This window comes from Balaenoptera acutorostrata, chromosome 1 (genome assembly GCF_949987535.1).
Source record: "Balaenoptera acutorostrata chromosome 1, mBalAcu1.1, whole genome shotgun sequence".
In the NCBI taxonomy this organism is placed as follows: Eukaryota; Metazoa; Chordata; class Mammalia; order Artiodactyla; family Balaenopteridae; genus Balaenoptera; species Balaenoptera acutorostrata.
In genome coordinates this window covers 119,332,325-119,344,354 of record NC_080064.1, presented here as the reverse complement: position 1 = coordinate 119,344,354, position 12,030 = coordinate 119,332,325, and the positions used below count along the sequence as shown (strand labels likewise).

General features: G+C 36.8%; 1 protein-coding gene across 2 annotated transcripts; it reads right to left on the bottom strand.

Annotated features, from left to right (window-relative positions):
- Positions 1-2,892: 2,892 nt before the first annotated feature.
- Positions 2,893-11,477, bottom strand: DUSP12 (dual specificity phosphatase 12). Of its 2 annotated transcripts, none has more exons than XM_007171687.3 (6): positions 11,021-11,475; positions 9,932-10,045; positions 9,721-9,839; positions 9,231-9,327; positions 8,743-8,929; positions 2,893-5,652 (listed from the first exon to the last, which is right to left on the bottom strand). In XM_007171687.3, the coding sequence occupies exons 1-6, from the start codon at positions 11,401-11,403 to the stop codon at positions 5,491-5,493; spliced, it is 1,062 nt and encodes a 353-aa protein (XP_007171749.2). In that variant the 5' UTR covers positions 11,404-11,475; the 3' UTR covers positions 2,893-5,490. The 2 variants fall into 2 exon arrangements, with proteins under 2 accessions (XP_007171749.2, XP_007171750.2); XM_007171688.3 differs by lacking the exon at positions 2,893-5,652 and adding an exon at positions 8,263-8,322 and having other exon boundaries at positions 11,021-11,477.
- Positions 11,478-12,030: the final 553 nt, after the last annotated feature.

The following is a 12,030-nucleotide window of genomic DNA, read 5'->3' as shown; positions in this document are numbered from 1 at the left end:
GTGGCTGGATGATTACTACAGATTACACAATCCCCAATGTACAAAATAGCCCTGGGACCCAAACCCCGAAAAAAATGACGAAATTCCCTTACGTTAAAGGTGATTCCTTCTGTCATCAGCTAACTAATCAGTTTTCATTTCAGGTGCAATTTATAAGATTTTTATCCTTACCCAACTGCAAATTCGAAAATTGGCATAAAACCGAAAATAAAACCAGCAAGAGTCTTCTGTATCCACCAGACAACTTAGTCTTTTTTTTAAGAAAATCACCATGACTGAACTCCAATAAGTTTTCATTTTTTTAATTTTCAAAATTTTTATTTTTTATTCAAGTGCAGATAATTACAAAACAAGCATTTGTGTACTTATTGCCAAGAATTAACAAATATTAACTTTTCCATTTTCGTTTCAGATATTTCATAAGAAATTAAACATTGTAGATAAGGTTGAGGTCTGCATTTTCCTCTGCTTCATTTCCCTCCCTCCACATAGACAACTTCCATTATAAATTTTATGGTAATCATTCAAAGCCATTTTTTATTTTTATCATGTTTAAATAAGTGTATAGATACATATATTTAGTGCTGTTTTGGGGTATTTTAATTTACATAAACTTATAGCACTAATGTTCTCCAAGTCACTTTTCTCATTCAACATTACTTTTTGATGATCTGTGTTTTAACTGTTCTATGGTATTTCCTTGAATATATACAATATATAATATAGACTTTTCTCATTTCCCTACTGATGAACATTTGGATTGTTTCAACTTTTTACTGTTACATAAAATATATCCTTCTAGGAGTTATCCTTGTGCATATATGCAAGAATGTCTTTAAGATATATGCTGGATCATGCAGTAGGAGTACTGCTATTTGCCAAATTATACCAGTTTACACTCTTGTTAGCTAGTGATGAATTCTCACCAACACTAGATGTAGTCACACTTTTATTTTTTGCCTGTGAAGGGTGTGACTATAATTTACATTTAAATTAAATGTAAATTAAAGAGGTGGTGCATCTTTTCATGTTCATTAAACCTTATTTCCTCTTCTGTGAATTGCCCATTCTTCTCTTTTATAAAATTTTCTATTGGATTTTCTTTCTCTCAATGACGTGTACACCTTTAGATAGTCTATTCATTTAACCCATATGTATATAGCAAATACCTTCTCTTAGGTTGACACTGGTCTTTGTTTATGGGGTTTTTGTCCTCTAGGTTTTAATTTTAACATAGTCAAATTTATCAAACTTTTGTTAATGATCTCTGCTATTTGTATATTGCATAAGAAATCCTTCCCTCTACTGAGGGAAGTTTTCATAGTTTTATAGTTTCATTTTACACATCCTTTTCTTTAAAAAAATTTTTTTTTTAAATTCAGTTATTGCTGGGGTATAGTAACACTATTGACTTTTATAGAGAAATTTTGTATTCAAAAACCTTATTGAATTATGTAATTCTAATATTTTGTCTGTAAATCCTCTAGAATTTTCTGTGTAGACTTACTGTATGCAAACACTAACATTTAAAAATCTATTTTAAAGCAGCCGCATAGCACAGGGAGATCAGCTCTGTGCTTTGTGACCACCTAGAGGGGTGGGATAGGGAGGGTGGGAGGGTGGGAGGGAGGGAGATGCAAGAGGGAAGAGATATGGGAACGTATGTATATGTATAACTGATTCACTTTGTTATAAAGCAGAAACTAACACACCATTGTAAAGCAATTATACTCCAATAAAGATGTCAAAAAAATAAATAAAAATAAATAAAAATCTATTTTATTTAACATCATCATTTAAAAAATTAACATTTAATATGGAAAATTTCAAACAAACAAGAGGTAAGAATCTGTCACTTGCAGGAATTCCCTGGTGGTCCAGTGGTTAGGACTCTGCCCTTTCAGGGCTGAGCACTTTCACTGCCTCACTGCTGGTGTCCGGGTTCAATCCCTGGTTAGGCAACTAAGATCCTGCTGTGCGGTGCAGCCAAAAAAAAAGAGAATTTGTTATTTGTCCTGTATAATTTCTCACTTTGTGATTCTGCTGATTGTGATATCTAGGGGCTTGATTGGTTTTGTTTTTTTGTTTCCTCATTTGTTTTTGCAAAATTTTTTTCTGGAGACTTTTTTTTAAATACAAGGAAACATTTTCAATTATCATTAAGAAATGTGCTGTTTGTAGTTTTTTTTTTTTATATGCACATTGTTTAAGGACGCTTCCTTCCATTCTAGTTACCTTTTTTTTTTGTCATAAATGTTGAATGTTATCAAATACTTTTTCTTTCATTTATTCATTTGCTTTCAACTTAAACCCTTGGCAGAGAAATAAAATTTGAAAGAATGTTATGTCTAGATCCATACCTAGGACTTTACTCTGGCATCTGATAATGTCTCTTCCCACAGGTTAAGAATCCATGATGCCAAAGTGATGTGCTCAGCCACGACACATGGTCCCTTTCTAGACACACTTCTGACAACCAACTAGCCCAAATAGCTCCAAGCCTTGCTCAGGCCTCTGACAGAACTGTGCCAATAGCGTATGCCAGGAGTGTAGACAGAGCTTAGAAATGTGAGGTGGGGAGTCCACATATACGTATACACCAGGGTCCGCATGAACAAATCCAGGGGTGGGAAAAGGGGGGCAGTCTGTAGGTCAGGGGCCAACTCTCACTGCATTGCCATATTTTGTCATGAAACTCCATGAAGTCAGAGAATTCTAAATTCAAACCTTGTCTTCCAGGTCATTATGAAGATATATTTGTCAAGAGAACAAAACATTTTATTTAATAGTTTGGTAGCTTTATTTATAACTTTTAAGAGAAATAGAATGTAGGCCTCAATTTGTACCCTGCAAATGTTGGTGGGATGCCTGACTAGTGAATTTATAGCTTAGTTAAAAACTGCATTTCATCAGTACTATTAGATTTTACAATCTGATTGACATTTTTAGTATGACATCTTTAAGACAAATACCACCCTGAACAGTGAACCCAAATATTAGAAAATAGAGGTTAAAAGCTCAGATTTTGGAGTAAGCCAAATCTTGCTTCTAATCTAGGTTCATTTGCTATGTAACTTTGAGGAAGTGATTTAATCTTTCTGAGCCTCAATTTCACCTGTAAAATGGGAATAATAGGATCTATCTCACGGCTGTTTTGAGGATTAAATCAAATACACATAAAGTGTTTAGGATAGTGACTGGCACGTAAGTGCTCAATAAACTGCAGCTATTTTAAGGGAAAGGTTTTTTTTCTTAAGAATGCTAATTTTTAAAAAATGTTTATTTGGCTGCGTCGGGTCTTAGGTGCAGCACGCAGGATCTTCATTGCAGCACGCAGGATTCTCTCTAGTTGTGGCACATGGGCTCTAGAGCGCATGAGTTCAGTAGTTGTGGCACACGGGCTCCAGAGCCTGCGGGCTTTGTTGCTCCGTGGCACGTGGGATCTTAGTTCCCCAATCAGAGATTGAACCCACATCCCCTGCATTGGAAGGTGGATTCTTAACCACTGGACCACCAGGGAAGTCCCTTTAAGGGAAAATGTTGACTGCTACTAGCTAGGCACTATACTAAGTTCTTTATCTGCAGTGTATCACAAAAATCCTTGTAATAACCCAGATACTACTGTTATCTCCATTTTATGTAAAAAGAAATTAAAGCTAATGCAAATGATCTTTCAACAACCCTGTCAGGACAGCAGAACATATATTAATCCCATTTTGTGAAGATGAGAAATGACTCCCAATTTTCAAAAGACCTGCTCACTTCCAGGAAGATGGTGATCAGTAGAGCCAGAATTATTAGAGCCACTCTCTGACTTCTACTTCAGTACTGTTTTCACTGTACCACACTGCCTCTGAAGGTTAATATTGCTATTTTCAACAAATGTGTAAATTCAAATGTTTTACATTGATATCCCTAAATATTAAAAAGAAAGGATTCCTTTTTTGTTATTTTGAGAACAAAGGCATAATGGATTTACCCCACTCCCAAAATAAAACATTAAAAGACTTTAAATCTGAAAATCTTGTTAGTGGATGTTTCACAAAACTTCAAAATTTACATAAAGAAAAGTCAAGTATCCCCAAATCATTCCTCATTGGCAAATACCAATTATCTTTCAAAAAAGATACTATTTTGTCAATGTCTCCTGGCTAGAATATAAATTACAAGGCAGAGGTTTTATCTAGTTTGTTCAATGTATCACCTAGAATCATGTACATAAAAGGTGCTTAGTAAATATTTACTGAATTAACAATTATAAATTCAAATAAAATCTATGTAATTTTCTCTGTGATAGATGCCACAGTGTTATGGATAGGTATTAGCTTGAACCATATACAAAACTGCTGCTACTCAATTACTTTTCACCTACAAGGAGGCAATTTCATATGGTTCAACCTAATTGTTTTTAAAAGGCTTTCTGGAGTATAACATTACAAAGTAAAGAAGTAAACAGATATTGTGAAAGCTAAGACAAATGGAGAAATTTTTTCTCCTAAGAAAAATTTATTATACGAAAGCTGCCAAAGGCTTCAGGTCCTATGCTGAGATATTCTCAAGAATCATCTATAACACTCCCACACTTTTAAAGAGGATCATGATTCACATTTAAAATAACTCCCTTTGTGGTGTTTATGCACATATACACTTACATGTGTAAATATGAAAAACGTATTAAGAACATGGACTATATTTCTCTTTATTAGCTAATTCTGATTTCATGTAAATGTTCAAGTATCTAATTAGGTATAATTCTAACTATTATCAATGAATAAAATAAATTCCAGTCTCCAGAGATCACATTAAAAAGCTAATCTGGACATATTACCTTTTCCAATACTCAACACATCGGGCTAAAAAAGGTGATTGAAATGTAGTTACTCCACATTTAATTTTCTTCATCATTAGAAATATACCTAACATTAATACATTTCTTTAAGTAGATTACTTCAAAAAGTATCATAGGAAAACCACATTTTAGTCAGTGTTTTACTGATGTCCTTTTCTTCTACATTTCCAAGAAAAACCCAGATTAATGTAGCTTTACTAATGTCCCTTAAAAGAGAGAAAGAGAAATGTCAAAATATGTCCAAACAAATCTGCTTTACATTTCTAGAAATAAAAGAATATCACTTAAACATGAGTTTCTAATTTTTATACACAATTTTGTCCATCTAGACCTTAAGATTACATAACTAACATTCCAAAAATCACAACTTTTAAATATATATGAAATAAAGAAAGTATCTGGGTTATAAAAGATCTTAATATCAAATAAAGTGTAATTTACATGATTAAAAAGTTTTGATTTCCATTCTACTTAAATAGTGTAAGAAGCTGACAAAGTATAGTTTCTAAGTCACATCAAGTGATTTTTATCTTCTCATATTTCAAATGAAATGTTAATGGCCTAAAAGCTAAACAATCTGCCATGAATGACAATAAGCAAGGGTAGCACATATCATCAGCAAGTTATCAAATGTCGCAAGTTTATATTTTTCTTGTTTGTGATCCCCAAACTGGCAGCATTTTCATTTCATCCACTCTATTCTTATGTATTTGAAAAGCAGGTGTTATCCATCTACCACATGAGCACTGTTCACCATACCAGTTGAAAGAACCCAACTTGGCATTGCATTTGGGGCAAAGAAGCTGAAATAAAATAAATGTGTTACTTCATTCATTCACTTTTATACAAAACAAATAATTATCTTTGGTAATATATGATATAAAAACAGGTAAGACATGGCTCATACCTTCAAGGAGTTGACCTAATCAGTGAGATGTAATGGCAATTTACTGTAATAGATAGTAGACTACAATAATTGTGTAAGAAGTATGTTGTACTCTGGGAGTTTAGAGGAGGAATAGATTAATTCCAGGATTAAGGGAGAAAGGTGAAGGTTGAGATGTGAAACAGAAGGTTATGTGACTGTTCTGTGACTGTGGCACATGTGTTGACTTTTAAATCATCGACGAGCTATATAGAAAGTCTGGGCATAAAACTCAGGAACTAGAATTGATTACATAAATATCTTAAATTTTAGTTTGACAAAATATACCACATTCCTCAAAACAATTAAACATAGAGTTACTATATGATCCAGTAATTCCACTTCTAGGTATATACCCAAAAGAGATAAAAGCAGGGACTCAGGGCTTCCCTGGTGGCGCAGTGGTTGAGAATCTGCCTGCCAATGCAGGGGACACGGGTTCGAGCCCTGGTCTGGGAAGATCCCACATGCCACGGAGCAACTGGGCCCGTGAGCCACAATTACTGAGCCTGCGCGTCTGGAGCCTGTGCTCCGCAGCAAGAGAGGCCGCGATGGTGAGAGGCCCACGCACCGCGATGAAGAGTGGTCCCCACTTGCCGCAACTAGAGAAAGCCCTCGCACAGAAACGAAGACTCAACACAGTCATAAATAAATAAATAGAAGAACGTGAATTTCTTAAAAAAAAAAAAAAAAAAAAAAGCAGGGACTCAAACAGATATTTGTATACCCATGTTCATAGCAGCATTATTCACAATACCCAAAGGGAAGAAGCAACCCAAATGTCCGTGGATAGATGGAACGGATAAACAAAATGTGGTAGCCTATACATAAAATGGAATGTTATTCAGCACTAAAAAGGAAGGAAACTCTGATACATGCTATAACATGGATGAACCTTGAGGACATTATGCCAAGTGCAATAAGCCAGTCACAAAAGGACAAATATATGTGTAATTCCACTTTATGAGGTACCTGGAGTAGTCAAATTCATAAAGACAGAAAGTAGAATGGTGGTTGCCAGGGCCTGGCGGGGGTGGTATGGGGAATTAGTGTTTAATGGGTATGGCATTTCAGTTGGGGAAGATGGTGGTGACAGTTGCACAACAATGTGAATGTTCTCAATGCTACTGAATTATACACTTAAAAATAGTTAAAATGGTAAATTTCTGTTATGAATATTTTACAATTTAAAAAACCCACATTCACAATATATGTATGTCATTTATGCTGTATACCTTCAACTTATACAGTGCTGCATGTCAATTATATCTCAAAAAACTGAAGAAAAAAATGTATCACAAAGCTGAGATAAGCAACAGACTGGAGAAAATATCTGCAATATACTACACGAAACTCTAGACTATATAAAGAACTCCTACAAATCCATTAGAAAAAGACAAAACTCACAGAAAAATGGGCCAAGGACATGAAGGAAATTTACTGTAAAAGAAAATATAAATGGCTCCTAAGTATATAAAGATGTTGGTCTCAGTAGTAGTCATGGAGATTCAAATTAAAACATTTTAGGATTAACATTTTTCATTTCACAGACTGACAGATTGACAAAACCTTACCAATTTTACAATATCCATTATGTCAAGGGTATGGGGAAATGAGTACATGCATTCAACACTAGTGAAAGGCAAATTTGTATGGGCATTGTTAATGTCAGCCCAGACTATCAGTAATATTTAAAATGTACACACTCCTCAAGCCAGGAATTCCACTTTTAGGTATATATTCTATAAGAAAATTCAAATAAGTGTACAAAGAAGTATGCACAAATGTGATCTAGAATATTTCACAAAAGCGCCTTTATCTTGTGTGTTTTCCGGGTTAAATAAAAGCAGCAAGGGAATTCCCTGGCAGTCCAGTGGTTAAGACTCCACACTGCCACTGCCGAGGGCCCAGGTTCAATCCCTGGTTGGGGAACTAGGATCCCACAAGCTGCAAGGCACGCCCCAAAAAACAATAAACAAAAGCAGCAAGGCAAAAGCACAAGCCACAAAAGAAAAAAACAGATAAAGTGGACTTCAACAAATAATATCATCAAGAATGGGAAGTGACTGCTGTACAAGGTATATTTGGTAGCGATAAAAATGGTGATAGTTGCAAAAACCTCTGTGAATATACTAAAAACCACTGAATTGTACACTTTCAATGGGTAAATTCTATGGTAAGTGAATTATACCTCAATAAAGCAGCATTATCTGAAACCGTGGGTTTGAATATAGGGTACCTCTTTCTAGGCAAGACACTAACTAATGCAAACTAAGTTTCCTCACATATAAAATGTGAATATATATGTGCTCGATTTTATAAAGTTATTGTATTCTTCAAATGAAATAATACAGTGAAAAGGTTTCATAAAATACTCACCATACAAACTTATACAAACTTTAAACATCATTATATCTTAGATTTAGAATATTTTTAGATTAATATCATGTAAACCTAAAGAATTGTTGCTGTCACAGGATGCTCATATGAGCTGCATTCTTTAGAATTAACAGGAAATGAAAAAGAATCTCATAACAAACATACAAAACTGAAAGATCAAGAAAACAAATACACGGAGCCAAAAGAGAAAAAAAGGAAGATTAAGAAGAAATTTAAAATCTAATTTTAAAATCCATGATTTGCCCTACTTCTTACAAAGTTCAAGTTTTGTTAAATATATTCTAATTAGTTTGTTAGTCTTAATTTGAAAAAATACAAACAATAGCCTTAAAAGGAATTAATTAACTTAGACCAACAGCTTTCCACCAAAAGTGGTTCACTATTTTACGTCAGCTGGTTTTTATTTGACTAATTTATCTTTGATAAAGTCTTGTCTACATTAGAAAGATATTAAACTTTAGAAAGAAAGCAGTTAAGATGGAGTAAAATGCTAGTTAAAATATGGTTTAAAATGAAAGGAACAAAATATAGATGACATAAAACCGTAGAAAGTAAAATGTGTTCTCACCTGTCCATCCATCACTCCCAACAAAGTGGATTCCATCCACTGCACAGGTTCAATGAAATAAGATGTACATTGAGCCTGACTCCCTGTAGTAAGCATGAGGGATGGTGTCATTCTCTTGTGGGCAAAGGCTATAGGACCACTTCCTTCATTATGATCCAAAATGCTAGAACTTCGAAATAAAGATCGCCTGCAACCCCCAAACAAACAAAAACATTAATGACTTGCAAAAGGATGAAAAAATAGATTAAATGTGCAGTATTTCTTAGGGGGCATTATGCTACTTTAATTTTCAATAACCTCAAGTAATCACATTACTTTTAAGAATTCATATTCTTCTTGAAACCAGATTTGAATATGAAATTTCTGTATTATTCAATTAAACAAATTCCTCCTACAAGATTTTAAGAAACTGAAACTTTCAGTACTTTTCAGCTATTTCAGCTATTCTGAGACAAAATAAAATCTCCAGAGGATACAAAATATTTTACCTGCATTTCCTACATTTGTAGAGAACCCCATCTTTCAATCCTTGTGTAATGGCGGATGGGTCAACAGCAAAGAGTTCTTGAGGTAAGTTCTGCAATTCTACATGACACAAAATGTATCCATTTGTCAAAATCAACTCTGCGTTTTCAGACAAAATTCAGCTAATGTCAAATTGAGGCAAGTAGTGCTAACTTCAGAAATTAAAAAGAAAAAAAATTGTCCATTGTTGAGAAATCAGGATGAGGTAGGAGGGCACAGTGATCAAGCCCTTGGGTTCCAGGCACAGACTGCCTGAGTTCAAATTCAAGCCAGCCACTTACAAACCCTGTGACCCTGAACAAGCTATTTCTTGCTAAACCATGGTTTCAAAAGGAAATAAAAGTACCTATCTCAAGGGATTGCTGGAAAAAGAGATAATGCACCTGAAACATTTGGTGTCAGAGTAAACAGCATCTGGAAAGGACTGAACACATACTACCAATTATTACTCACCTGGATACTTCTCTGTAACCTTTTGTAAACGATACTGTTTATAAACTGCACTAGAGGTATCTACTTCACATCCCATTGCCTGGTATAATTTCAGTTGCCACTCAAACCCCTCATTCATCCTGCAAGGACAAACAAACATAGAGTTAATTTTTCTTTAAATAAATAAAATCACGTCACAAAAGCAGAATTATTACTACGACAAAAAACTCACTTAGCCTCTGGTCTGATAGTCTTAAGGTTTTCATAGGCTTTTTCAAAGGTAAGTTGGTCAGTCTTCATCATAAAAGCAGTCATTACAGCCACACTTCGACTGACCCCTGCGTGACTGAAAAAGAAACCTTTAAAATATCAAATAGCAACAATTTAAAAAACCCAAAAAAACCCAGCCCCCCATTAACGGTCAAGTTCAGGTCCACTTCTTGTCTGCTTCTTCTACTCAAACAAACCTTTTGCCTCTGAATTACTACGGTTGTACAAAAGAATTATTCCCTTATTTCCTTATTCATTTTAAATTCTGAACCATATGAAGGTATTACCTATTCAAAAATAATTACACTAATTTTTTTTTAACATTTTATAATGGCTTCAGAAAAAATCTAAACTCCTTTGCTGGCTTAAGAGCCCTGGAGATCTGATCCCAGACTTCTTTCCCTTTTATCACTACCTTATGTCCTTTATGTAATATTTAGAACAAATGCTGGCAGTAAAAGTGCTGGCTCAATAAATGTAAACTATCGTTATTACACTCTTTTTGCCATTGCTATCACCTACTCCATCTTTCCCCTAGGAATGGCTTAGGGATCCTTTACGTCCTAACCAATTTTTCTCTCCCCAAACTTCCCCTTACATCAGCCACCACGCCTCAAACAAAAGCAATGAAAATAATCTCCTCTTCCTCTGAAGTTTGAATAACCTTAACCTTTGTTAATCTCTTACTACACATCTCGCATCCTAGTCTGCATTACAATAATCTGGGTATGTGTCTGGCTTCTTGTGAACAGATTTAAACTCTGTAGGTGCAGGGACTTTGTCATTTACCTGAAGATTCCTCCTACCTCCGAAACAAAACTCAGCGGCTGCAGAATGAACCAACACAAACTGAATGAATGAAAGCCTGCACGCCATCAGGGGCCCGCCTCCTGCCCGATCCTCTCTCAGACACAAGCCTGTGCGAGAGGGAGGAGGAGGAGGTTCTAGTGGCTGACAGCCCCTTCGTCCTCTTCTGGGGCCTGGGAGAAGGGTGAGGGGGGCAGGCTGGAAGCGTGGCGGGGTTGCGCTCCCCACGGACCTGGCCACTCACCAATGCACCAGCACCGCGCGGCCCTCGGCGCGGGCCTGGCCGAGGAAGGCCACGCACCGGTCCAGATGGCTAAGCAGGTCGGTCTCGGGTTTGTCCAGCGCTGGCACGAAGAGACTCCGTAGACCCTCGACCCCAGCCCCCGTGTTGAAGTCGGGCTCCTCCGAGTCCACCGTCAGCACGGACGTGATGCCCGCCTCCCTCAGGTGGTCCGGCTCCGCGACTGCCGCAGCTCCACCCAGGAACAGCCCTGGCCGCACCTCCAGCATGTGCTCAGCGGAGCTGGCCCGGGTCCGGCTGCCGGTCGTTCGCTCGCAGCCATGGCTCCCGTACTGAGGCTCCAACATGGCGGCGCCCGGAGGCCGGACTGCGGAGGGCCCTACCATCGAGTAGGGGGTCGGCTAGAACGTCCTTCATCTAGGACCAGCCGGCCTGAGTTGCGCCGCCGCTCCCTCGGGGGACCACGTCGACCGCGGGAATGTGGATTTACTGGGGGAAGGTGACGTAACTGCGGCTGGGGCGGAGCTAAACCTCGTTGAGAACCACTTCTGGACCCTTGTCTCTCCCCGGCTACCCCAACTTGGTGGGAGAGGATAAACTAACGCTAATACAGGGCTTCTCAGGCTCTTAGTGTTGAGATTTTCTGGATTTTCTGCAGGAGCAGAAAATGGACTCAAACTGAAATGATGGTCCCATCAACTGAATCAGCAGCATAATTTTATGCATTTGAAATAAAACATTTTTTCAATGCTTCAGAAGCCATTTGTTTGTAGTTCTTCTCTTGTGACTATTTTTCCTTTTTTTTTTCTTTTTGTTCCGTTTTTTATTGGTATGTGAATCCTTTTCTTGTTGATGTATACTGTTCTATATATTTGAAGATATTAATCCCATGGTTTTGTGTGTCAGTGCCCTCCAGCCAAAGACCACCAAGAATCCACCTGTAGTTAAGTAAATTGGGTTTATTACTCAACCATGAACTGGAGAATTTTGGGAAATCTAAGTAAGAGAGTGTT